At 41.2% G+C, this 27414-nt stretch overlaps 3 protein-coding genes across 7 annotated transcripts; 1 reads left to right on the forward strand and 2 right to left on the reverse strand.

Moving 5' to 3' along the window:
- Positions 1 to 257: 257 nt before the first annotated feature.
- Positions 258 to 16547, forward strand: hipk1b (homeodomain interacting protein kinase 1b). Of its 4 annotated transcripts, none has more exons than XM_071493235.1 (18): positions 258 to 633; positions 2229 to 2962; positions 4033 to 4224; positions 4447 to 4628; positions 4797 to 4920; positions 5169 to 5288; positions 5517 to 5603; positions 5757 to 5941; positions 6037 to 6187; positions 7685 to 7871; positions 8308 to 8426; positions 10217 to 10351; positions 11390 to 11547; positions 11841 to 11912; positions 12247 to 12417; positions 12775 to 12989; positions 13091 to 13200; positions 14612 to 16547. In XM_071493235.1, the coding sequence occupies exons 2-18, from the start codon at positions 2231 to 2233 to the stop codon at positions 15080 to 15082; spliced, it is 3411 nt and encodes a 1136-aa protein (XP_071349336.1). In that variant the 5' UTR covers positions 258 to 633; positions 2229 to 2230; the 3' UTR covers positions 15083 to 16547. The 4 variants fall into 4 exon arrangements, with proteins under 4 accessions (XP_071349336.1, XP_071349337.1, XP_071349338.1 ...); XM_071493236.1 differs by having other exon boundaries at positions 11393 to 11547; XM_071493237.1 differs by lacking the exon at positions 10217 to 10351.
- On the reverse strand, positions 16146 to 19310 carry LOC139630117 (uncharacterized). The gene is made up of 3 exons (XM_071493247.1): positions 18968 to 19310; positions 18475 to 18810; positions 16146 to 18332 (listed from the first exon to the last, which is right to left on the reverse strand). Exons 1-3 carry the CDS (start codon positions 19183 to 19185, stop codon positions 18242 to 18244), a joined length of 645 nt encoding a protein of 214 aa, XP_071349348.1. The 5' UTR covers positions 19186 to 19310; the 3' UTR covers positions 16146 to 18241.
- Positions 19311 to 19359: 49 nt separating this feature from the next.
- Positions 19360 to 26736, reverse strand: ube2j2 (ubiquitin-conjugating enzyme E2, J2 (UBC6 homolog, yeast)). Of its 2 annotated transcripts, none has more exons than XM_071493246.1 (7): positions 26579 to 26736; positions 24215 to 24345; positions 22452 to 22492; positions 22138 to 22240; positions 21883 to 22021; positions 21708 to 21788; positions 19360 to 21600 (listed from the first exon to the last, which is right to left on the reverse strand). In XM_071493246.1, exons 2-7 carry the CDS (start codon positions 24343 to 24345, stop codon positions 21310 to 21312), a joined length of 786 nt encoding a protein of 261 aa, XP_071349347.1. In that variant the 5' UTR covers positions 26579 to 26736; the 3' UTR covers positions 19360 to 21309. The 2 variants fall into 2 exon arrangements, with proteins under 2 accessions (XP_071349347.1, XP_071349346.1); XM_071493245.1 differs by lacking the exon at positions 26579 to 26736 and adding an exon at positions 26276 to 26432.
- Positions 26737 to 27414: the final 678 nt, after the last annotated feature.

Genomic DNA, 27414 nt, shown 5'->3' on the forward strand with positions numbered 1-27414 from the left:
ACTCTGCCGGAAAATTACTGGTATATTCTACTTACGTCACGTCAATTTCTTTTTACCGTAAAATGTTGTTTACCTTTTTTCCGTGTGGTCTAAAACCATCTAAAATTTGATTTGATCAGTCTTTTGACAATGGATTCGTCTTATAATAGGAGTGAGTTATATTTCATGACATCAAAATCATAATTTTTCTCAATCTCGTTGAAAATAGCGCTCACCTCAGTGTCCTTTCTCCGTCAGATCCACTGTATTTACGGTAGAAAGCGGAAATGCCGTAAGAATCGCAGCTGATGAAGGACGTGGTTTGTTCCGGTGAAAAGTGGATTTCGCTGTCTCAAGGCAGACGGTTTTAGACTATAATTTATGATGTTTTAATATACAAAGGTACATATTTTAGGACTAGATGATCTAATGTAATACGACAATGAGACCTTTGCGTTTTCCCTCGGAGAACTGGCCTCTGTAAAGCCTTCACCCGCTGCCAAGCTCTCCATCGACGGAAGAAACAATGCAGGCCTAGCTAGTAGCTAACGGTAGCTAGCGGAAGCTAATCGGATAACGCTAGCCCAGCAGACTGCGGTGGGATTTAAACCTTGGACGAAGGCGTTTTTCGACGCTTTAATAACATCCAATCCGGTATGTTACAACTGTTTCAGTATTTTGTGTTGCTTTACCCGCAGCCTATGCCATTTAACCTTATTTTTGTGAGTTAAGCCCTTAATCATTTAACGGCATATTTTCAAAAAGTTGAAGCCGTTAGCATGCTAGCATTAGCGAGTTAAGTAACGTTACCTTGTTGACTTGGTCCTCAGAGTCCGTCTGTGTCAGTGGGGTACAGATGCCTGTGGTCAGCAGACTGACAGTGTATGAAGATGTATTTATCATATACGTTAGCAGTGGCTTATTTCCACTGTGGTTCATTACATACGCCACCCTGACAGCGTACACCACATTGACAGCGTCTAAACTTAGATTCACTTTGTATTTCTCGTAACTGAAAATTGTAGCACAATCACTCAGACCCACCAGATGTTGCTCCACCTTGCATTTAAGATCCCAGCTTGACATCGCAGAGACACTGCTTGAGCTGTCTTAGCGGTGGTTTAATTTACAGAGAGGCCTTAGAGAAGGCGTTTTGTATTTACACTGAGAGATTGTACTAATGCATAACTCACATGCAAATCAGTGTGCATCCAGCCCATCTCTTTGCTGATGCATTTTTGATAGAAATATACCCTTTTCCTTGGTGTTTTAGGTCCATCTTCTAGGTCTACTCCTTTATTGCCATCTGGGTTAGAGCTGGGCTAGAGAATAATTACTATAAAATTAATTGACAATTACCATGATAATTTTTTTTCACTTTTCAAGCAAAAATGCAAACAGTGTATTTACCAACATACACTCATCACCCCACATTCTTATCAAGATAACAGGGCCTTTTCAACTGATTGTATATTTATTTATGTTTTTCTTAGTCTTATTAGGTTATTGGATGTTTTTAAAACTAAACTAATTTGCCAGTTTATTAGTTGCACCTAGCTAAAACTGCAACCTACTACAACAGTCAATAAATCGTACCTTCACAAAGGTTATACATTGGCAGTTTATGGTTTAAGTTTTTTATGATCAATCAATCTGCTTTTCTTGACTTATCATTCACTGCATGAAATGTCAAGAAAATGTTGAAAAGGCTAGTAATGATAGTCAGAGCCCAAGACGCCATCTTCAGGCTGCTTTTTTTTTTTTTTTGTCTAATCAACAAGTCCAAAACCCAAGACATTCATTTTTAAGGACAAAGTGTCACATTTTTACAACAGTTTACTGTAAATTTACAGTAAATTTACTAGTCGATTAATAAACTAATTGTTCAGTTCTTGTTTACAGGGGTGTTCAACTTCATGGTCATTTTGGAGTCTGTAGTTTATGATCCAGTTGAATTGTAATGATTTACTAATATTTAGTATACACTCATTGATGACTGTTGCATTTGGCTGTCTTATTTCTAGCTAAATGTGCCCAATAAACTGCATGTTTATAGCAATGCAATACATCAACAGTGATTGTAAGGTTTATTTATTATTGTATTTGTTATTAATATCATTGTTATGATTTGTGATTATTTTTTTATTATTATTTTATTTTATCTATTATCATTTTAAGCATTAAAAGTTCTTTAGGTAGTGCAGGTTATTTTTGGTACACCTGTCTAATTCTTGTCAATCTCTTTTCAGCTATGAGCTCTCAGCTGCAGGTCTTCTCTCCCCCCTCGATCTCCTCCAGTGCCTTTTGCCGTGTTAAGAAGCTGAAGGTGGAGAGCAATGTTTGGGATGTGTCCACCACTGAAGCTTACAGCTCCATAGCAGGCCAGTCAGCATATACCTTTACGCCTGCTATGGCTGTGCCACCCTTCGCACCATCCCTGGTTTTCCCTCCTGCAGCTCCTGGCTCGAGGGGTCAAGTGGTGGTGCGTGCAGCAGATAGCACTGGCAGTCTTCCCCGTGGTTCCAGTCGGCGTGTCATCGAGCAGGCAATGTCCTCCTCTTATGCTCATGCAGAGACGTCCTCTGAAACGAGGGGGCATCGGCACGGGCAGAAAAGAAAGATTGAGGAGGCAAATGAAGGCAGTGGGAGTGGATGTGGCAGTGTCCAAATATTAGAGGAGCTCTCAGCTCCTGCAGCAACTTACTCGACCCGTACGGGTGGTGGTGGAGGAGGGGGCACAGGCCAGTCAATACCCCACTCAGCTCCAACTACCAAGAGCAGTAGCTCAAATGGTGAAGGAGATTATCAGCTAGTGCAGCATGAAATCCTCTGCTCAGTGTCCTGTAGTTATGAAGTGCTGGAGTTCCTGGGGAGAGGCACGTTTGGACAAGTAGCGAAATGCTGGAAGAGGGGCACCAATGAGATTGTGGCCATCAAGATCCTGAAAAACCACCCTTCATATGCTCGTCAGGGCCAAATTGAGGTAACCAGACGTAATTTTGTTGATAAAATACTTGTGTATCCTGCTTTGTTAACAAACCTACCCGTACAGTGGTTACTGCTTTTGATAACTTTTGCAGACAGCTTATCTTCTTGCAGCATTTTGACTTCAGGGGTTAAGTACTTTGATCATATAAACTAGTTGCATGTAAAAGTTATTAATTTATGACATCAAAATGTCCTGACATATCTTACCGTCAGTATGAAGTTTTTTTTTTTTTTCTTTCTTCATAACACCTAAAGCCAGTTCATCAATGCTTCATTGTGCTATAGCCGACATTTGTGTTGGAAATGATCAATTCCACTGTAAAAGCTGGATTGTATAGTGTGGTTTATATGGGTTCTGCAGATGCCTCATAGATGTGTTGTTGCTTAGGGCCGTTAAACTGAAATGCCCCTGATGTGAATTTCTTGATATTAATGATACTACATCCACACAAATATTTTAATTTTGATATGTATCGCTTTTGCAAAGTTCACACCTGGTGTCTACACTACTCTGGAGTTTTCAAGGCCCTAATATGGAGACTTTTGGAAACAATTAAGCGGACACCTGCCTTGCCTCCTGACTGGGTCAGTCATAACTATCAGCGGTGAATACAAGATGGATAACAAATTACAAGCGTTTATAACCTTGTTGTTTTTACTGTAAGCTGTTGTGCAGTTAAATTCTCCATTTTATTGCTACAACTGCCCTCGCTGTTCCTCATTCGACTTATTTTCTCCAACTACCCAACTGAAGACTAGACAATCTGTCTCCTGTTTACACCGCACCTATGCCCAGTGCATTTGTCATGTGATAAGCATTTCTGATAAGTAGCTAAAACGATCTTCTAGATGGAGATTGTGAAATGAAAAGTGTGGATGTAGGCTCAGCAATATAAATCTTTTTGGAGCAAATAGGCATAAGTAAACTTGCAACCACTGTAACAGACCCACACATAAGATAGCATTATTATATACACTTTATTCTTCCTGCATTTCATGGTGGGAAATGTGTGTGGATCAGCAATTATTGGCAGTTACATGAAGTTGTTTCTTTCATTTTCATAGGTGGGCATCCTGAACCGGCTGAGTGCAGAGAATGCAGATGAGTACAACTTTGTGCGTTCATATGAATGCTTCCAACACAAGGGTCACACCTGCCTCGTGTTTGAGATGCTGGAGCAGAACCTGTATGACTTTCTCAAGCACAGCAAGTTCAGCCCACTGCCCCTACGACACATCAGACCCATCCTACAGCAGGTTGATAAACAGATATTCATATTTTTTACCTCAGTTATTATGTAATTACCTATCATTATTGTTGTTGTTGTTGTTGTTATCATCATCATCATCATCATCATCATCATCATCATATTAATATTATATTCTGTTTTGTTGTTATTGTAAACTTAAAATCTGAAAATGTCCCCTTTTTCATTCTTAGTGTCACATTGCGATTAATATGTGTGTTTGGATCTTCAGGTGGCAACAGCGCTAATGAAGTTGAAGAGCCTGGGTCTGATTCACGCGGACTTGAAGCCTGAGAACATCATGCTTGTTGACCCTCTTAGACAGCCCTACAGGGTGAAGGTCATTGACTTCGGCTCAGCAAGCCATGTGTCCAAGGCTGTCTGCTCGACCTACTTACAGTCTCGCTACTACAGGTTGGTGGCAAGAAATCCAGCTGTGCTTTGTTACTTTAAATACACCTTCCCTTGTAATCTTAGGAGCATGAGTGCTGACAAATTAGCCACGTTTTTAATGGTACAACTTTGTTGCTGAGCCAGGTCTTTCTCTGGCACTAGTCCTTTAATCTTCTGTTTGCTGTCTAGGGCTCCAGAGATCATTTTGGGTTTGCAATTCTGCGAGGCCATTGACATGTGGTCTTTAGGCTGTGTGATAGCTGAGCTGTTTCTGGGTTGGCCTCTCTATCCTGGAGCCTCCGAGTATGACCAGGTCAGTACTTGTGTTAGTGTTTCCCAGGCCTTGTCAGTGGATGAGTAAAAAGCTCAAATGGGAAAGTCTCACCTATGAGACAGAATTAAGGCTGCAAGTTCTTAGGTGGTAGCAGGTCATGGAATCATTGAAGGTGCTTTGTCAAAACTCACACTGTTATAAGCCAAGAGATACCAAAGTGCTGCAGAGGTACAAGCATGACTACAAAGTGTATGGTATTGCACTTACTGATTTGTGTCTTTTTACAGATACGATACATTTCCCAGACTCAAGGCCTACCAGCGGAGTATCTTCTGAGCGCCGGCACTAAGACCAACCGCTTCTTCAATCGAGGCACTGAATCCAGCTACCCTCTCTGGAGACTAAAGGTGAATAAAAGCACATGTAAAATCTTGCTAAATATCTGCTGATTAATCAGGCTTTAAAGGTTTATTTGGGGTATCTGAAAACAGCTGAATATGTCAAAATGTAAAGAGGTTTTGATGCTCTTTCTGGTGAGATATTTTTGATTGGAGTTTAACTACATAATTTGAATAATGTTTTGGACAAATACTCTTCTCCTTGAAAGATAAATTCACTTTATATTCTTTATCCAGACCCCAGCAGAGCATGAAATGGAGATGGGCATCAAGTCCAAGGAGGCCAGGAAGTATATCTTCAACTGTCTGGATGATATGATGCAGGTAGAATTTTTTTCACCTTATACTTGATATAGTGCTCTATAGTTTTCGCACTGATGTTTACACTGTACATGCATACAGAAAAGAGCAAAGCAGGAAATCACATGACCTATAACTGATACTGAACCGATCTGTGGGTTATTTTGTGAATTCCAGGTCAACCTGTCGTCTCATTTGGAGGGGACGGACATGTTGGCTGAGAAAGCTGATCGACGAGAGTTTATAGATCTCTTGAAGCGAATGCTTCGTCTGGATGCTGACAAAAGGATCACACCTACAAAAACTCTGGGTCACCCCTTCGTCACGATGAGCCACCTCATGGATTATCCCCACAGCTCCCAGTAAGTGTGTGTATTAAGTGTGTGCACCTATGCTGGTTCAGGGGAGTGTTAATTGAAATGTAATCGCTGAAACATTGTCACTCGATACTCTCCAGTGTGAAGTCGTGCTTCCAGAACATGGAGATCTGCAAGCGGCGGAGCTCCTATGACAGTGGCAAATCCCTGTACTCCACCAATGCCGTCCCCAGCGCTGCAGCGGGCAACCTCACTGTTACCTTTAGTAGCCAACTCAACCAGCATAATCAGGTATGACCCATGTCTTCACCATAAATCCCTCTGTATGTTTAGAGATTTGCAAGACTGCCATTATACTTTCTATATCCTTGAGTGTGCAAGTGTACACTGGGATACGAGTGACACACATTTCTTCATCAGTATGTGCGTGGATGTCTATGTACCCTCCAATTTGTGGTGACGTCCACACAGCCACTACGTTATAAGTGCGCTAACTGCCCAAGCATTGGAAAACCAAAATTTATGCTGAATTTGAAGAGAAGCTGTGTCAAGCAGTCTATCACTATCTGCATCTGTGCAATTTGTCTTTAAAACAATAATTTGTGGAGGGAAATTGCTTAGATTTTGGGAAAAGAAGAAAGTGTGGGTCAACAGGAAATATTTAAGTGACAGATTTGTGAAGGCAAGGAAGAAGCTGAAAGGAAGAAGCGGTGCAGCAGGCGGGAATGTTTCTGTTCCCCCTATTGTTTCCCTTTTGAGCTGGCTATCTGACATTGTGAAACACCAGGACACAAACTCCAACTTTCAAGGACAGTTAATGTGAATCAAATTTGAAATTATATCTATTGTATATTGTGTTATGGTTAATTTTAAGTAAACGTCCTGTGATTGTAGATCATTTTTGTTTATATGTTATAGATTTTATGGACTAAAAGATTCCCTGTGAAAATGTATGGTATAAAGAGTCATCATTTAATGTTAATGAGATTATAAAAGATCAAAGATAATGGCAGTGCCCTATTGATAAGTCAAGCAAGAGAGAATTTGTGATTTATATATAATTATACATTACTACATGATTATATTTCATCATTATTAAACGCAGGTGCAATATAAATACATGCATCACATGCAACCATCAGATCAAGTGAATGACTCCCCTTATAATTCACTTTAAGTCGTTGCTGGCATTTTGGGGACTCTAATGGTGATATGCTTCCTGTTGATGGTGCCAAGTCACAGTGGAATGTTCTAAATTCTCCAGAAATCCTGTGCAATTTCCCTCCACTGTGTCTGGTACAGAAATGGGATGAATTCTTGGTTGCAGAGTGTCCCAAATGGCCTGGTACGCCTCTGGAATTATCTTCGATACAGTGCAGCTGGCCACTCTGTAACTTACCTGAAAACAACCAGCACCTAAATAGCATCACTGATAACCTTTCCACCAGAGTGACTGTAGCTTGGTGTGTTATCACTCCTGTCTTGTTTTTTGTGCTTTTCTTTTATGTGATTGTGCTAAGTACAACAAACAACGCAACTCTTTCTCTGGCATGGATGTCACCATTTTGATTTGATTTGTAATGTGCTTGTGCAGGTTAGGTATGTAGACGCCGATGTGTTCCATACATACTGTGTGTGTATAGAACACATCCCCCAAGCTAGTTTAGGACTAGAGAGTATTATAAGAAGAACAGCATCCGTAAAGTCCGTATGCACATCTGCAAGGGTTTATAATTGAGGTCTAACCCCTCTAGTATTAATCAGTGGTGCTTTTAATTTCCCTAAAAGGTGCCTTCTGCGGGGGGAGCGGTGCCTTTGCTGAACTACCAGCCAGCTCTGTATCAGCAAGCGACCATCAACATTCCCGGGCTGGCTCAACAGAGTGTCCCGATTCCAACACGTCCTGCTGGGCTGTGTAGTCAGACAGAACCCTTCCAGCAGACTCTCATCGTCTGCCCACCCTCCACTATTCAAGGTAAATGATACAGTTACATTCAGACTGAAAACCGCAGAACAACACAAAGGGCTTCAGTGTGGTCATGTTTTGAAGGTGAATCATTATTGTCAAGGTGCTCATCAATGAATCATCCACTATGATTGTTGTCATGCTGTCTCTACCAGCACTTTGATAATTGCATTATTGTTCTAGCTACCTTTTAATTATCGCTTCACTTGAATTGAAGACATTTCTTTACAGATAATGAAAAATCAGAACCTGAATAAGGAGTCTATGTGCCATAGTAACCACTTTTGTTTTGGAATAACCCTGCTCACATATCCTGGTTTCTACAACTAGGTTTACTCTAAAACACTTATTGTTAAGGGATACCTGTTGTGCATGTGAACATACTGTGACTCACTGTTCTCACATTATTTATTGACTTTGTTTCTGTGGAATTGTCCATTTCCAGGGCTACAGCCATCCAGTAAGAGTTCCAGTTTCCCGGTGAGGATGGATAACTCTGTACCTATAGTACCTCAGAACCAATCTGCTCAGTCGTTGCAGATCCAGCCAAGTATGCTCACACAGGTAAGATTTTTAGAGTTGTGTCAGTGAGAGGCTAGTCCTTTAAAAAAATGTTGTTATATGATTAATTATGTGTATTATTTACTGGTTTGTATGAATGTACCATCAAACAAGACACACAACCCTTGTATTTTTTCCTGTCATTTTCATTTTGGGTGACCCCTGACATCACAGTAGAGACATGGTCACCTTGGTGGCAGAATTAGTATCACATGTAAGACTAGTGTTTGTTGCACCCTTTTGTTTCCAGTAGAGCTGTGACCTAAGAGTCACAGGAACCTTGCGTAGTCCGTAGCAGGTAAATTGCAGGAGTGACTATTACCGACGGTCCTGTCTGGCTCATGTTCCTTCATGAAGATAAATGAAGAAATTTCACACGAAGAAATTTCAAGAACATGTTAATCCTATTCTGACAAGTGACAAAGGTGTGTGGTTCAAAGCTGCATTGGAGGTCTATCTGAATGGGTCAGTGCGCATCAGCTGACCACCTTCTCAACCAGGAGTGTTCGACCTCTGGCTTGGTTTACTGAAGTGGCATTTCTCTAAGATATGGAAGTGATACTGATGTTTAGATTTTCATTTAACCAACTCCCTAAAAAGAGGGAGAGAGAATAAAGAGAAAAAAACAAGAGTAAGGAAAAAGATGTGAGAGGGATGGATAAAAATGAACAAAGAGAAAGCACATGTATGACTTATGAGAAAGAGAAACTGACACTTACAGTACCTATTATTATTATTATTATTATTATTATTATTATTATTATTGTCTGTAATTATTTGTGTTATTCTGTTTCAATGTAATGTATGGAAGTACACTGACTGTACAAGACTGGAGCCCCGGCTAACAATGACAACTAACGTGACAGCTGACTCATCTAAATGAGTTCTAAGTGGGTTTGAACATATGTTGAGTAGACCTGCGTCATATGCACATCTCTGGTAGGAGGAGAGTGGAAGTTGCATGTGGGAAAGGAGTTTGTGGATTTGTTGCATTAAGCATCATGCAATTTTTATTTTACACTATTCACCTTGTGTGAATAGTGATGTAACTTTAATTTTATTCACAATAGTTGTCCTTGACAGTGCACATAAGCACATGTTTCTGTCATCCATCCATCAGTAAACTCAAGGTTGCTGTAAAAATCTGGCAACATCCATGAATGAAATGTCATTAGCACCAAGCTGAGATCAGTGGTGCCCAGTTTTGCTTTCATGGATAAATGAGTACATCTAAACAGTCTCCCTGTTGGGTTTCTCCTTTCATGCCCCCCTTCTCCTCTTGCTGCCAGCAGAGCTGGCCAAAGTTTGATAGATTATATTCTTCAATACAAAGATTCCTTTCAGTGGGGATGTTGGTTATTTCAATGCGTTTACATGACTGAGTTTTAAAATAACAGAAGATGTGGCTTGAGTGACAGTCAAGACTGTTTTGTTGTTTGTGTTTCTGCTGATTGCATCCTGCCTTGGATTTGATTCCAAAGTTGTATAAACTGTAACTCTGGGCCAGGCCTCTCTTATTCCCAGTCTCCTGTCTGGGATGGAAGCCAGATGTGTAGTGTTGGAGGCTAATCTGGCACAAAAAAGATAGTTAATTGCTGTTCGCTAAAATTAGGAATAATTGCTGCACCCTGCAGAGGTCAGGTGTCCAGATGGCCAGTGGAACGAGTGTGCATCTCTTGTGCAGCTGGTTTTATCCGCTCTGTCCCTTCGTCTAAATCAGATACAGCCTTGAAGGACATAACTGTTCATCCTACCCTAACACTGCCCTCCCCTATCCTCCCTCCCTCCTCCAGGGTTCCTGCACACCCCTGATGGTGGCCACCCTGCACCCACCCTCAGCAGGCTTAGGCCCCCAGTATTCTCTGCCCCTCGGGCTGGGCACTGGGGTGGGTCGGCCCACCCTCCTGGAGCACACAGCCACAGTGCTGGTAAAGCAAAGATAACATCCCTGAAGAAAGACATGCACATGCACACTCCCTCTACCACTAACAATGCCATCTCTCTCCTGCCCCACTTTCCCTTTTCCTTTCATTTGTTTGCAATTATTCCTCTCCCTCTGTGCCACACGTTGTATGGGGATAGTCTTTATTTTATGTATCATATTTCTACATTCTCCCTCTTCACATCATGGTTGTCAGAATCATGGTTGGTCAGTGCTTATTAATAGGCAAATAGGCAAATCAAACGGGTTTTTTTTTGGTCTTGATCACCATTATCCTTCCTGGTGTTCATGTTTTTAAATTCCCCTTTGTGACATTAGATCAGAACTGACTACATTTACAGTCTTTCCACACGGGACACCCTCTCCTCACACCATTCACATGCATTCCCTCCCCCACAGTCTTTCCACATAGGTGTGCTGAGGGCATGGAGCGCATGTGTTGCTGAGTTGGTCTGCGCTTTGCTTGCAGCTTCTTTTGTCCTGTCCATCTGATTTCAGCAGAGGAGGTTGCAGCTACAAAGCTCACTACAATCCACACTCAACAGCCTGACTCTCTGACACAGGTCTCTTGTTTCAGCCCCAGAACATGTGGCATGCCTTTTCCCAAGACAGCTTCTCAGCAGACTGTTTGGCATCAGTGAACTAAACTAATCTCTCTCTTCAGTGTTTCTTCTTTAACAGGCACCATGGTTCTGTGTATACTTGTCTTTATATCTGATCTGACTGTTTACAGTGTCTCATTGTCTGTGCTTTGCATGAAATCATCTCGTGGATTTGTTGCAGGGCTATGCTATAATAAGGGAATGGCTTGGGAAAGGTTGCTCGCTTATCTAGCTTTGTGCTTTTGCCTGTAGAAGAGATTGCCCATTGTTTTGCCTCTTTGTCTTCAGTCTTTGAATTTGTTTCTCAGCATGGCTCAGTTTGTCTGGCCCATTCCAGTAATCAAATAATTTGTGTCGATTCATGAATAGCTAATCCTGGATATGACATTTTCTGAAGTGTGAGTGTCTCTTATTTTTCTCAGCAGGCCTGGCCCACTGGCACTCAACAAATCCTCATACCATCATCATGGCAGCAAGTCCCAGGCGTGGCCATCCACAGCTCTGCCCACCAGTCAAATGTCGCTGAATCCCCCCTGGAAACACACTCAGATACTACCACACAGCAAGGACACAACTGGAGGTCAGTCAACCATCAGCTGTTGTAGTCCAGACCCACACAAACACAACACTTAAATGTCACTATTTTACAGTCATTTTAGAGAGGTTCTATGACATTGGTTTTTAAAACCTCATAATTCGTCATTTTTGCCAAGTGTCTTGGTTTTACAGTGGCTCACAGTGTATCTTTGGTTAACATGGCTACTCATTTTCATGAGTCCCATCACAAAATAAGTTTCCCCTTGTGTTCACTGTTCATGTTCTTGTTTTAACAGTGGTGTCATCACTAACTTGTTTGATCTTGAAACCCAACAGGAGCACAACCCAAGCCAGGACTCAGCAGGAGAGGAAGAAGGTAAAAGCCAGACGTGGAGAGAACAGAAACAGGTTGGTACAGCCGTGCAGTTTTTACCCCTTTATCATGATAAAAAAACATACATAGAATAAATTGTAAACTATTAAAACAAATCATGATTTTGTACAGAAAATTGTTTTTGTGTGTGTGTGTGTGTGTTACAATGTGGCATCATAGTTCTTGTAGAAGTTAATTTTCGTTTGAAGTTTTTCCTCAGCGGATGTCCAGTAGATTTTAATAGAGTTTTCCACATGCCACAGAACTTTTGCATAGTCCTCTGTCCTCTGGTTTTATCTGTTATCAGGACGACCAAATTTAGACTTACCTCCAGGGAAAATTCAGCATTTGCTTTGTTTCTCTATCTAGGGGTTTATCCACTGCATCATTACTCAGCAGTAGTGGTGTGACCCCACCCAGTTCCAGCGCCACATTGTCCCAGCCAATCATCATCTCCGACACACCCAGCCCGGCGGTCAGCATCATCACTATTCACAGTGACACCGACACAGAAGATGAGCGCAAGTTCCATCCCGCCAGGTGAGAAAAAGATACTGCTCTTCTCTAAATGTATATGTAAAGTTTTTTTTCTGAGCATCTCTAACAGACATCTGGGATTACTCAGGCTCCCATCGCATGTCCTCCATCTTAGCTGCAACAGGCCGAGTCAGATATTTCTAATTTAAAAACTATCCTGTATCTTGGCACTCATGCATCTCATACTGCCATGACATGTTTTCTGCTAGAGGCCAGATAAAAGACGGGTCTTGTTTGATTCCATTACCACACCAGGGCTTTATTCATTCATACATCATTGCTTTGATATATCTGATATACCTCTATATCTCATTTTCTTGCTATGACCTGTGAAATGACACAGTTTCTCTGTTCACACAGTGTTGGTCTGAGCCAGCGCACTAATGTTATCAGCTGTGTGACGGTGCACGACTCAGACTCCTCTACAGCCAGCCCCCTGACTCCTCTACCCCGCACACTTAACCCAGCTAGCTCCGTGTCATCACGCCAAGTCAAGTCTCTGGCAGTGGTGGCACCTTCAGTCAAAACCCAGGGCTCTGAGAGAGGAGCAGCTTCACGTGGACGCTTGGAGACTGGTGAGAGTCACCCGTGTGTCTTCATCATTCATGTGCGATCAATAGTTCTTATTTTGCCTAAAAAGCAGCATAATTTAATACGTACAATTTTGAATCCCCAGTGAACTACATGAAGCCTAAGAGATCCAGCCGACAGCCATGCAGTTCAGGGGAGAGCATGGAGTGTCATGGACTGGTGCCCAGCCAGTCACACCCCTTAAACCTCAGCCAGGTGAGGCTGTGTTTGTGTTTGCAAAGTCAGATCTGACCATAATAAACTTGTATGAGAAATTTCCGTTACACGTTTTGTAATTATGTAGCCATGTGATAGGAAAGGGTGTAGATTGCCCTATATATTTATCACGGTGACAAACACTGATACGAAGATGAATATGAGTAAGAGTATCAGGTATAAAAGTTTATGCAATCGACCAAACTGCAGATGCTCTGGTCAAAGAACTGCATTTTTCATTATGTCAAAGGGTACCCACTGGAAATTATGTTGCAGACCCAGAGGAACCAGCAAGTTGCAAAAAACATCTCCAAAAAGAATAATGTTGAAGTTGTAGGATTGTTGCTAAACTGTGACTTTTGTTTTTACCCCTAAACACACCTAAATAAACATTTATGACTAAGTTTGTCACAGATGGACTGACTGACTGTCACAGATATTTACTGTCGCAGAATATTGTACAGCAGAAAATTAAACTTCTGTCCATGTTATTAAGAGAGTCCAAAGTGCTATCTGCTGGACAAACATTGTAATGACAGATAAGAGTTTGTATGTATGTATGTTTGTATGTAATGACTTGAAACAAATTTCAGCATTTATGAACTGCATTTATGAACTGCAGCCTATGTTTCCATACCAATATATCTGCTTCAAATATTGGATCAAAACAGGGGCTCATCTTAAATGTCTTCTTATGCAATGGTTCCCAAACTGAGGGATGAGACCAAGTTAAGGGTTTGAGAGATAAACCTAAGAGGTTGCAAGATGAGAAACAGGATAGGACAGAGAAGAAATCAATCTTTCTGCTGTGTACAGCAATCCTCTTTTTCCTGACTTTCCTCTTCTTTCATCCTTGCTTTTTTTGTAATGTAAATTTTTACGTCTTCAGTGACTCTAAAAACTATAAACAAAAGCAATCTGAGAAGGAAACTGTTTTGATGTGGAATGACCCACAGCCCATGGGGGCACGTGCAGTGGCGATATATAGATTCTCAAGCCGAAAAGTTGGCTGCTTTTAAAATGTTGTGTTGGTGCGATGCGCACAAACTCTTCCTGTGCAATCAAATCCAAAGCTTCTAAAGGTAACATTTATGTCAAGCTCAGTTTTATGAAATGTGTCTAAAATGATGCACAAAACATTTAGAATATCTAGATTTGAAGGACTGCTGCTTCCATAACAAACATGTAGTCTAAGTTTGAAGTTTGAAAATTTCACTCATTACAAAATCATATAGTTTCCTAGAAGAGCTGGAACACATTGATGGTGAATATTTGAAGTGTTGACATTATTTTGTCTCCCACCTTTAGGCTACAACAAACGTGGATTCATCCTAAGTGTTTATAATCACCTGACCAAAAGTATCTGTGACTTCCTGCCTTCTGGTTGATACTAAGTGTTATTTCTCTTTAGGTTCAGCCGGTGGTTTCTTCATCTCAGGAGCGTTCAGGGGTGTCCAACAGTGACTCTTCTTTGCGTCGCCAGCAGACATTCCCTCCGGCCGTCTCAGCCTCTCACTACAACTTCCCCGAGGTCTCTGCCCTGACGTCAGCCTCAGCTCCCGGACCCAGTATTTACTCCTACCCAGCCTCCACCGCCCTCTCCTCAGCTTCTCAGGCCATGGAGCAGCTGCTGGGCCGTGGTCACAGCACCCACGGTCACTCCCCCTCCGCCTATGCAGCAACATACACCTCATCCTCCTCCTCCAGGAGAGACTCGGCCAGTCGCAGGGATTCCGTCAGCAGTCTGCTGCACGGCCTCCCCGCAGCCTACCAGCATCAGTTTGCCACTGGTTCTCCCTATGTGAGTGTGACACCCCGGGCCGAGGCTTACAGTGCCTACCAGCTGAGCCCCAGGCGCCTCACACAGTACCCCTACCTATAGGGAGCCACACACACACACACACACACACTTGGAACAAAGAAAAGAAAGAAATCTACTTGCCCACATACTATCACAGAGGGACATTTAAACTGTATTTCTAGTAGAATAACTGTTGGTCACTTATTTGTTTGCTGCTTTTGTCCACAAGGCAGAATTTCACCTCCAACTGTGGACTGTTTTAGTGTTTTTGAAATGTTATTTGGTATTATTTGATATTGTATCGGTTTATTTTTTCCTTTTTAAAAATATTGTTTATAGCTCATATTTTATCCCCATCTTATCCAGATGTACAATTAAGGCATTGTGGTAAATGTATTTTACACCTGTTTATCTTGAGGTTTTGTGTGAAGAGAGATTATCCTCCTGTCACAAGTTGCGACGACACTTTAGGTGAGCTTTTAAACGCCTGAATCACGAGGCTCGCGAAGCTGACAAAGCAAGTTACAATTCACGAGGCTTGTTATAAAGTTTTCACACTAATCCGACAAGGCCCTGTGTCTCTAGCTAATATGATAATGACTGTACCTTACCCATGTCTCTGTTTACTCACAAATATGTCTTTTACTATGTTTAAATTATGTTGTTGTCAGCGTGAGGTAGAAAGAGGAATGTCCATGAAGATGTCGATTAAGAGAAAGGTATGGTGAAAACTGTGATGGATACATGTTAATTTAAGTGCACATGTGATAGTCTGTTTATGTAGTGACAGTGTTTAGGCAGGATTAATCTTGTCCTTTTTTTTAAAACTGCATCAACTGAGTGCTGAATGTATTTATAAAGTACAGAGGAGTGGGATCACCATCCTGAGGAATGATGTGAAAAGCTTTTGTTTAAAATTGTTTAAAGAAGAAAAAAAAAAAAGATAAATTAACCTTCTTTCCCTACTTTATCTCCTTGAAATATGAAAAAGCCAGTTAAACGTGGACCGAAAAAAAAATTCTATATTATCTGTGAATCCTGATTGTGTAGGACCTGCTCATTATGAAAATGGATTTATGGCCAGTTTAAATGGAATTTTTTGTCCATTTTTTTCCCCTTGACTTTGGAAATGCTCGCTAGGAAGTTGTAACAAACGACCCACACTGCTGTAGAATGACTGATGGATATGAGAGTATGCAAACTAAATATGTTTTTCCACATAAAGATAACTACGGCCACTGTTCAGCTTGTTGAATTCAGCAGCTTTTCCTGCCACCGTCTTTAGATAAAGGAGGTGATTCTTTGGATGGTCTCTGTGGGTTATGAAAGTTTTTTGTTTTGTTTTGTTTTGTTTTTTTTAATATTTTAAATCCTTCCCTGTTGTGTTTGCATCAGTTTTGTGTTGTAATGTCTGAATTTAACTGTATTTCATCTTAACATAGTATAGTTAAGAGGCTATTTGGTAGAACTAATTCAGGGAAAAAGGTTTCAGCTCAAATAATCCACTGTCACTGTTTTCAATAAAATAACCACAAATTCACAAAAATGACTTGGTTTCTTTTTTAAATTTTTTTTTAATTACATGTTAACTGTGAATTAATGGTTTATTTTTCTTCGTTACTCTGAATGGAAGTTGCTGAGATTCATGTGAGTAGTGTTGGATGATCTTTGTTTTCCATGTAACTATAAGGACACCTACTCATTTGGCAGTGGCTGATGAAAACAGACAATAAAACTGATATGAGAGGCTATTCAGACCCAAACCAGTAGCACAGTGTGTGTTTGCACACAATACAAAGCGAGGGGGGGCTCATGATGGTTTATGAAGCTTTTATTGCCAGTGCAGTGTCAGTCACCCTGACTGACACTGGTAATAGTGTAGTATGTAATACTGAACACTGCATTCAATATATTAAATATTTTCTAAACAAGTTTTTACAAGTTTTACATGTAATATTAACATTAAATGCGTCCGTAAAAAATGTCATGTATTTAAGATATTGATGGAAAAACATGTACGCATTTATTTTTCAGGAAGCTATTCTGTACTTTATACTTTCAACAATTGTGAAAGTTGTCTGACATTTAATATTTTGCGGATCATATTTCTGTAAATCCCGAAACATAAAAACACATACAGGCTTAAAGATTAAATAATAATTGATGCAAAATTATCAGACTGCACAAACACACGCATAAGCAACATTCAAAATACATGTTAGGTGTCACATAAGTGATATTTTGTTGATATTTTCAGTTTATGCATTACGTCTTAAATTTTCACTATTTATTTTCATTATTATTATTAAAAAATGATATAGTGTCTTGGTTGTCCTGAGCCAGGTGCTCACGCATTTCATACATTACAATGAGCAATTTTAATACAAACTGTATCCACTTCTTTCGCTCATGCTAAGTCAAATAAACACTGGAAATACTTGTGAACAGCCTTTATTAAAACAGCGCCCATATCTGGCTCATACAACATTATTCTTCATGGTCCAAACAGTAACACTTTGTTGGGAGATGATGTTCGTTAACTCAACGCGGACATTAGAAAGTCAATAGTTATAACTTCATTTCTGTCATATAAATAAGTGGTAGTACATTCATAATAACTAATAATAGTCAACCTGACACCTGATTTTGTTTCAGATGCGCCAAAATGCATGTGTGGAGAATCACAAATATAGTAAACAAAACACAGTACATAAAAAAATGAATTTGAGAATAATTTACAATGCATTTTGTAATAATGTACAAATAACAGTGTCCCCTATTCCACTGAATTACATTCTTTACATCAGATTCCTCAGGCTTCAGTCAGCTTTGTAAAAAAACAACTCAGAATTTGTTTGAACATTGATTCCCTGATATTTCACAGTTTTTGTGGTAATAAAAAAAAAACAAAAAAACTACATAGCAGTATTTTACCTCAAATTCACAGAACGCCTGTTCACTTACAGGCAGCGCAATCCTTTCTAAAATTGCTTTCAAGTTTAACACGAAAACAGAACAATTTACACACCTCACACAAAACCTTCACATGCAGCTGCCCGGGCCGTGGCTCCTCACCGGCCACCCGAGACATCTGCTTCGCTGCGTGCTGCCCCGCTCACGCAAACCGCACTGAGCCCCGCACTGAGCCCCGCACCGCAGGCCCGCCGCCGCGTTCAGCATCAGTCCGTGGAGTTACGCGGCGTGGAAAAGGGAGATGACACAGAAACCTCATCTGCAGTGTCAGCAGCTCTCCATCTCTTGTCTCTGCAGCGGCACACAGCTGAACATTTTCTGGAGTTTGGACCTGAAGCCGGCCGGCCTTGACTCAGAGCTACCGACAAACAAAAACAGAGAAGACATCTGCTTAGATGTTAGGCTTTTATAGATTATAAATCACACTGCAGCCCCTTCCAAAGACGCCTGTAGAAACCCGCACCACAGGAGGCTCTTCTCGCAGCGACGCTCCTACTTACAGCTTCGTCTCCGTGAGTTGCGTCTGTGTGTCCTTCAGCTGCTCCACCGATCCCTCCCTCCTCTCCAGGTTCTCCTCCGCGATCTGGTCCCAGATCTCGGTGTTGACCCACAGGGACCCGGACAGGGTGAGGCTGGCCCGGGTGCAGGTGATCCAGCGGCACAGCGGGCAGGAGACGGTGCGGATGCCTCCCTGCAGCTTGGAGAGTTTCTCCAGGCAGGGTGCGCAGAAGGTGTGGCTGCAGTGGAGGACCCGCGGGACACGCTCGCCACGGGAGTACTCGTAACAGCACACAACGCACTCGTGCTCTTCGTTCACGTGCATGGTGAGGGGCGACCTGCGGCACACAGCACGACACGGCCGCGTTAACGGGGGACACAACATCCTCAACACAGGGAAAATGGGGAAAAACTATATAATCGAAAGGGCCACAATTGCTATAATATCTCTATAATAAAAGACATCCAGCCGTTTTTTTTTCCAACAATACTTACTTGCAGGATAAACCACGGCGCCTTATTTCACTGCAGTTGTAGTTTCTGCGGGACTGAGAGCTTGGTGTGATGTTTTGCTCCTCTCGGGCCACTCTTATAGCCGTGCCCGCGAGCGTGACTGATCCTGTCACGTGTGAATTCTCGCATTTCCAAGGAAGCGCCATCCTCAGATAAACAACTTTCTGTGGAACTGCACTGAGCTGAGGGCAAACATGCATTTCGATTCGAGCTTTGTTATCTAATCAAAAGATCATTGCCTTTGTGACTGATATCATTTTGATTTAACAGTGAATGACATTTATATTTAGAAGAAAACAAACCTCGACCTTGACATCACTTGATGTTTACGGATGTAGTAAAGTGCGGTTTGTCAGAGAGGCAGTCCAAAGGAGTGTTTTCTAAAACGCCCTGCCAAGCAGGGTAATTTATTTGCATTTACTATGAAAACATACAATGTCACACAAGATTAACTGAAGCATGGAAATTTTGGGCATTTGCTGTATAATCACACAAACGCACTCCCATCATCAACATCATCATCATCATCATCAGTTCGTCTTTTTCTTTTTAAAGATGTTGCCAAGAAAAGAAGAGCAATAGAAAGGCGAATCTTCTGCTTTCAGATCATTTTTCTGTTAAAACATTAGATACACAGTAGAACCATCTTTACTAAATGCAATGCACAACAGTAAATTATCAGCAATTATGTGAGCCTGGGCCGTGGCCTGTCTGTGTGTTTGTCCACAACACCCTGCTTAGCAAACACTAGACGTTTCTCCAGAACCATAACAGACAAGCCAAGGCTGTTTCTATAAATAAAGAGAACAAAAACACAAAGAAAAGATTTTTTTAAAAATAGAAAATAATATACAGAAACAAAATGTTGGTTCTCTTCATGTGTCTCCTCATTTGGACCTATATAGAATGATGCTATACTGGTCAGCTAAGCCAATTTTTTAAAAAGGTACTGGTCTCTACTCGACTTTCTGTGCACTGGGTTCACTGCTTGGCTCATGGGTTGTCCGGAGAGAACATCTGGACTCACATCAGACTTTGACTCTGTATCCGTAGCGCTTTCACAGTCTGTCAGACCAAGTTTGTGTTCTCGTTTTTTTATTTATAGACACTAGTCAATAACCTGTCGTAGTAAGACTAGATGCATCACCGGAGACATCACCTACTGATCACATACACAGGTACGGACAAAAGCGTCAAATCTCATTTGTACCATATTCCTGTATACTGATACTTATCTCATGCAGTGTAGCTGCTGTATGCCGTCTTCTCATTTGACATTTGTCACTGATTGCTAATGAGCATATTGATCTTTCCCAGGTCAACATGGACCGAAAAGTCTTTCCTGCGATCTTTAATTTGTGTTAAGAATACACTGACACTTTCCTGGACAGGGAGTGTGTAAGTATATTGAATCTTTGACATGTTACAATTGGGGAAGTGATCTTTCTTTTTCTTATGTGTTTAAAATTCTGAAGCCACCACCCATGCCTGTTTGACAGAGCGAGATTTGTTTTGTGTGGAGAGCAGCACATACCAAGGAAAAGAAAAACAACTTCCTCATACATTTCCTGAAATAAACCTGTCATAGCTAAATGTCAACTATGACAAGGTGAAGTTAAAGATTAACTGTTTTCTCTAAGATATGTTATGGAAATGTGTAAAACTCCAGTGCCAAGACTTCAATTGAAGACAAGTTTATGGAACTCCCGATCTCTTGGATTTGAATACATTTAGCACTGCACAGCATCATGACACTCCCTGACGAGTCAGTATGAGGAATGACCAGGGAAGACCGCAGGGAGACGGTGATGGGCAGGGGGAGACCTTCTTAAGATTTTCTTAAGAATGATCTATTTACTGTTAAGGAAATATGCTTTTATCACTAATGTCTGTGATGGTGCATTTTAGTCCACCTCAGTAGAGCCTGTTTCTCTTGTTGTGTCCCGCCCTCCAGCGCAATGCAACAAACTGCGGCCTGTTTGCTTGTCTTCAGTTCTACACTCTTACACAACCCATGAGCCAAGTTTGTTCCTACTGCTGACATAAACCTCTGAAGCACAGAGTGGATCACAACCGTTTTATTAAGCCCCTCCAATCCCACGGCCCTACTGACCCCCCCCCCCCCCCCCAATCCTTCCTGGGTGGGTTGGCTTTGAGTTTCTGACTTCCAAAGTCCATGTTGGTGGTGGTTGTGGTGGTGGTGGTCGTGGAGGGGTTTAACCCAGGACTGAACATCCTTCCCCCACTTAGTGTGTTTGTAGAATGTGGAGTCCATTTGCTGGCTCGCCTGCAGGGGGAGTGTCGCCGTCCAACAGCGGCTCCTCTCACTCCTGAGCTATGCTCCTCAGCACGTACTTGACTGTGTAGGCGAACGCTGCAAAGCCTACAATCACAAACAGGTTGGCCAGAGCCCCACCTAGAAGTCCATGGTTGCGATTAGCCTGCTGCAGGCCAGGGGCAGGGTTGGCGGCCCCGAGCGGGACGGGACCTCCATTGAGGGCGGGGAGGCCATAGTGGGCATGTTGAGGGTCACCGTCGGGCACCACATCGGGTAAGGGAAGGGGCTGAGTGCGGGCGCTTAACTCCTCCTGCGCCTTCTGTTTCTGCTTCATCTCCTAATGGAGGGAGGGAAAGAGATGGGAGAATATTAGGCCAACAAAAAAATAAAAAATACATAAATAAAAAGATGCAAATTTTAAGTTAGATATCCCCTCATACTTACATCGACTACATCAGGAAACAGTTCGCAGAACACTTTGTCCTTGAGGTTGAAGGCCAGGCTTTGGGCTGACAGCTGTCTTTTCTGGAAAAGAATAAAATGCATATTAAATATCTGAGTTGTCACAGGTTTTTTTTATGTCACGGGTCAGTGTTTATATTCACTTATGTGACATCACCGTGTAGTCAGAGGTCTCGATGCTCCCAAGGGTGGGACCCTTCTCGACCATGAAGCTGAGCAGACCTGTGAGGATCGTGGAGACGGACCACGCGGGGTTCCACGTGTCTGGATGGAAATCTGTGATGGACAGACATAACCTGCGGAGGAAAGAGGCAAAGTTACAAAAAAAAGGGAGAAACGTGGCAAACAAGGTCTAAAATAACCAAAGATTTTTTTTAAACTTTTTAAAATCCATGAGAAACTACATTCTTACCTCGTATTACACTTAAATCTCCCATTTGGTGTTATCATATAGATACTTGGTGGTTTAAAAGGAAACTCCCGAGGAAATATGAGTTTTCCGTGATAATATCCTCCTAAAATAAAAACGGATATGATATCACATGATGCATAAATACCAGTGTAAAGCTCAGACAGAAACTGAATTGATATTAGTCACTTCATCCAGTATTACACAATACGTAATGTACAACCCACGCAGAACAGCAAGTATTAGCATATCAAAATGAGCCCCTTAACAGGAGCTACCTGAAGAGTATGTGTTTCTTAACTGTCAGGAGCTTTTACCTTCGTATGGAGTTTTCTCAGGACCTCTGACTACATAGTGCCTGGAGAAGAAAGGAAAGATTTCTGTTAGCCAGAAAAACAAAAAGAATCTGCTAGGCTCTCAGAATGTTAACATTATTACAAATAACTTTTTATGTCATAGACAGTGTGTGGTGAAATCTCCATCCTCTAGATCCTGCTGATCAGACCAGCACAATGTTCAGGAGGAATTTTGGACCATTCTTCCTACAAAACTGCTTCAGCTCAGACATATTCTGAGGATGTCTGCTGTGAGTGTCTCTCTTCAGGTCAGTCCACAGCATCTCTATTGGGTTAAGGTCTGGACTCTTGACTGAGCCACTGGGATTATCTCTGTTTGAAGTCATTCTGTAGCAGTTAGATGTCGAGCGTCATTGTTGTGCTGCATCACCCAACTTCTACATACTGCAGGATGTTTTGTCATATTCTTAGGAATGCTCACCATGCTTATCAAGGGGTTTTTCTTGGCAGAGGAAAGTCAACAAGCAACAGTCAATACAAATATGGGTGTCCATAACTTGACTAAATATTTAACCTTTATTATCTTAACTTTAATTCCTATATAGTTTCTTTTGAACAACTTTATGGTTTGTGTTTATGGTGTGTATACAAACACGTACTTAAGATCATTCATTGTTTACACGTGATCTTTTCATGTCACCAGATTTTCATTCAAAAAAAAAAAAAAAAAAAGTACTGTGATGTTTTCCCCTCCCACCACCTCCAGTGATATCTGGTTATGCAGTTTTGATTTTATTACTCCAGGTTTGTTTTCTGTCTTTGTTATTTATGAAGTCAAACTTTTGTCACACCAGCCGCGATGCATGTCAATATGTTGACAACCTGACCCATGATTACTCAGTAGCCATTAGTTCTACATTATCATCAGCCATGACAGCATGTGGCTAGTATTATTTTCACGTTGTGAGTCTGTGTGTGTGTGTGTGTGTCATCATGGCAAAATGTGATCCTGGAGACACCTACTGTAGCGGGAACTACAACAGAGGTGGTTTTAAGAAGTTTGGCATGTGTTTATATGTCTGTGTGTGGACAGATTTTGTCACAATGATGGCATCACAATTATGCAATATACAGTAACAGAACTTTACAGGTGTGTAGTGGAGATTAAAATAAAGCCCGAAGAAGATGAGTGTGGTCTTCTGAGTACCCATGAGTCTGAAGTCTCACGGTTGGGAAGTTAGCGTAGTGACAAATTTTGTCCTGCCAAAGGGCTCAGGACAAGTAGGTCCTGACTACTCAGCAGGTGTGATTGCCAGGACCGGCAGCCACACTGGTAAAAATTAAACAAGTCTTTCCAGAAATAATGCTTGGTTTATCTGGATGATTAACAAAACACACTGGAAACAGGATTCATGGGAAAACCTTCTGCTGAAGACAGGATCTGTACACCCAGTTGACTGCGTGTTTTGTCAATACTAAATCTGGACTAACATGTTGTTAAATTTTCTTGCACAATGCTGCTAGCACTGCTCAGTCTCAGGGACAGACATCTTGAACCTGGGCAATTGAAACTAAAACTATGTGCATGACTACATGCCACAAGAGTTGATGGGTAATTTGTGCAAAGCGACATTTTTAAAAAGGTTCCTACCAAATACATATTATTTTCGCATCTTTTTGTCTTTTGTTATCTTTTGGTCTATCTTTTTACCAAGTGACAAACTGTCAGAGCAGGTGGGTGTTTAAAAAACAGTCCAAAGGCCCTCCCAGGATGAACACCTTACCATTCTAGGATGTTGGAGGGGAGAGGTTCTGCACAGATGTAAGGCACGGGGTCTTTCTTTATCCTGAGGTAATCCTGCTTAAGTCGCTGAGTGGCTGTGGTTGGAGCTCTCTTATTCCCGTTGTTGTTCATCTGAGGATTTAGAGGACATGCAAAAGGGAGATACTAAAATTTATCTTGGTGTCTTTGGTCTTGAAATCTGTTCGTGTGGCACCACAATCAGGTTGCATTCTATGACAATACTAGACCAAAGTGTATCCTTCCTTTATACTACATGGTTCAACTGTGGAACTGTTCTGTTTTCTGGCAACTCTGTCTTTTACCAGTGTATGGCTGTTCTGCATAGTGTTCATGCTGTTGAGAGTGTGTGTGTGTCAAACAGGCTCTGTGTGTACTGCTTCAACTCAGCTGTTGATGAAATTTGGCAAAATTTCAAAATGCAGAGAATAAATACAGTATGATTGACAACTGATTTTTTTTTAATTTTATCTGTTATTTTAAAGATACTGTCACCTGATTGTTGATTGAGATTTGTGGGTGCTTGGTAGAGACTAGAGTTCAAAAAAGACAAAACCTGAAGATGGTAATTAGGGGTCATCTTACCACAGTACTGATGTAATGCAGTAACTGTTGCAGTTTCCTGTTAACACTGCTGACAGCAAGTTGTACAGCATATCTGCATTACCTTGATACCGCACTTAAAACAATCATTCAGAAGATTAATCCCTTTAGGAGTAAGATTTTTTTATTTAAATGCTAGAAGTAGGCCTGGACGCAACACTTATCTGTAGATTACTTTTTCATTGATCGGTGAATTGTTTAGTCTGTAAAATGCCGATAAAAGTTTGACTCAGAGTCAAAAGTCCAAAAAACTGTCAATTTACAATGATTAAAAAAAAAAAACCAAACCAAAAAAAAAAAAAAACAGACAAACAGCAAGATCACATTCACAAAGCTGTAGCCAGCAGATGCTTGTTTTTCCACAAATGCCACTCATTAATTTCATCAGTTAAACCTTTTGTTCAATGATTTTTTAAGCAAGTTATAGAATCAGGATGCAGTTGAGTAATTATTTGGAAAGTTATCAGTTAAATGCAGCTGTTTAGAAGCCCAAGATCAATCTAAGTTAAAAGAAATTTATCATAATAAAGAAAAGAAATCTGTCATAATAGCTTAAATTGACTGTTAGCATTGTAACACTTAAATTTCTTTATCTTTTGCTTTATCAATTTAAAATCTCATGTAAATGTGTGTATACGATATCTCCATGTCTTTGTTGATGTCTTAAGTGCCTAATTGATGTAAATGAACGTTTAGTTTATTTACATTATAGTTTATAAAATGTATAGTTTTTCAACATAAACAAATTGGAGTTTAATGAATAAGTCCTAAAACTGAAACACGCTAAGTACTGGTGTTTTGAGGCTGTATTTTGCTACATATATGGGCCACACGACGTAGATTTACAGGTACTTTTAACTGGCTCTACACCTCAACCCACTGAACTCAAGACAACCCCACTATTAGCCAACTGGCCTGCTGTCATGCGGGTAACAGCTGACATGAGCTGAACTGTGACAGAGTTTAAATAATTTCAGTGTCGCTTCCTCATAAATGACATGTTACTCAACGCAACTTGTATCTTAGCTGAGGCTAATCCGCTCCTTGGCGAGCTACGCTACTGTTAAATCTCTGTCTACCTGACCAGATCGTTAAGTTAGGTAGACAGTAGACAGTCCCTCGACCACCGACTGTAAACAAACAGAGACAACCAGCTCCAAGCTGCCGACCAGCACCATATGTCGCTGGGGTTTTTAAAATTCAATAATCACAGCGTTATCGGCGCTGCCCGCTCAAACAGGCTAACTAGACTCAGATGAAGCTCGCAGGTACACTGGTCACTGTGTTAGCCACCATCGGCTAACGTTAGCTAACCTAGGCCACAGCTATGTTTAGCTACCTGGCGTTAGCATCCACTAGCACGAACAGCTCTGTTATTGAGGAGAGCTGAGCACCACGTCTCCCGCATTTACCAACCAGAGGACGTGCAGCACAGACCTACCTCTCCAGAGACCCCAGTGAGAACAGGTATTCGTGGCTGGACACGAAATAAGGGTGTTGTTTCTGTTGTCAATCCCCCAAACCGATAAGACGATGACACCGACGTAGCTTTAGCTTTCACCAGCAGCAGGAGTGACGCTTCCGGTTTTCTTCTTCATTTGTGTTACAGCGGGTTGAAAACGATTTCGAAAGCGCGCTACTGTCACGGGCTGATCTGGAATATCATCTTCAATTGTAATCTCTCTCATATCTAATAATATCTATACATAATTAAATTCTTAATAATAACAATACCCATACTTACATTTGTAGTCTAGTAGTAAAGACACGGTGGACTCATTACAAAGTCTTGTCTGCTCCGCCCGCACCTTCACCTCAACCAGCTTACATGTCATCTCTCTGGTGCTTTATGCTGCTGCATACACTTTCTTGCTGCTACATTTGTTTTCCAAAGTTTAAAAAAAAACACAAACTGAGATGCACAAAAACATTCCAGAAGGCCTTTTATTTGTGCCCCTTTATTTTATTTCTGCTAACAGATGCAAGACAGTTTCAAAATTTGCAGTTGACAAAATGAAATTATTCAAAACAGTGAAGGGGCACTCCACTGATTTTAAACCTCAAGTATATATAGTTTACTGATTACAGACAGTATGATGAAGCCCATGGAAACATTTGCACAATGTTATGTGTAACTCATGCACTAGCTGTCTCAAAAAAGATATATCTCAGATGATGCCATTTGGGTTCTTTTGGCTTCTGCCTGGAGATTACAAATTTTAAGGAGGCCTGGAGTTTAAAAGATATGGATATTTTCCAGACAGCAAGGATGTGGCAAAATATGCTATTGTGTTACATTATGGCAAATGAAGAATCTGGTTTGGGTGGTTGAGAGTATGAGTATGAGTAGTTTTGAAGACCCTGTCTCTTGTGAGTCCTTCATCTTTATGGAAGTGCAATGCTAAATTATTGGAGTGCCCCTTAAAAGCCGTTGGTGTGCTCACAGATCTTCTGACATACTGGGACAACTCTGCTGCTTATTCACTGTTTTTACAAAAACTGGGGTCAGGCCAACTGAAGTAACACTTGTACAAAGGAACTGGTTGAACTATATAACATTATTGACATGACAAAAGTCTG

Source organism: Trachinotus anak, unplaced genomic scaffold, assembly GCF_046630095.1.
Source record: "Trachinotus anak isolate AG129_WGS33_773 ecotype Australia unplaced genomic scaffold, CSIRO_AGI_Tana_v1 ptg000013l, whole genome shotgun sequence".
Lineage (NCBI taxonomy): Eukaryota > Metazoa > Chordata > Actinopteri > Carangiformes > Carangidae > Trachinotus > Trachinotus anak.

Coding starts and splice junctions, on each gene's coding strand:
- hipk1b (XM_071493235.1), top strand. CDS start 2,231: ATGAGCTCTCAGCTGCAGGTCTTCTCTCCCCCCTCGATCTCCTCCAGT. Junction 10,352..11,389: donor AGCACACAGCCACAGTGCTG/GTAAAGCAAAGA, acceptor TATTTTTCTCAG/CAGGCCTGGCCCACTGGCAC. Junction 12,990..13,090: donor ACGTGGACGCTTGGAGACTG/GTGAGAGTCACC, acceptor TTGAATCCCCAG/TGAACTACATGAAGCCTAAG.
- LOC139630117 (XM_071493247.1), bottom strand. CDS start 19,185: ATGCATGTTTGCCCTCAGCTCAGTGCAGTTCCACAGAAAGTTGTTTAT. Junction 18,811..18,967: donor CGCCGTGGTTTATCCTGCAA/GTAAGTATTGTT, acceptor TGTGTGCCGCAG/GTCGCCCCTCACCATGCACG. Junction 18,333..18,474: donor CAACTCACGGAGACGAAGCT/GTAAGTAGGAGC, acceptor GTTTGTCGGTAG/CTCTGAGTCAAGGCCGGCCG.
- ube2j2 (XM_071493246.1), bottom strand. CDS start 24,345: ATGAACAACAACGGGAATAAGAGAGCTCCAACCACAGCCACTCAGCGA. Junction 22,493..24,214: donor CCCTCCAACATCCTAGAATG/GTAAGGTGTTCA, acceptor TTTCTTCTCCAG/GCACTATGTAGTCAGAGGTC. Junction 22,022..22,137: donor AGATTTAAGTGTAATACGAG/GTAAGAATGTAG, acceptor TTTCCTCCGCAG/GTTATGTCTGTCCATCACAG.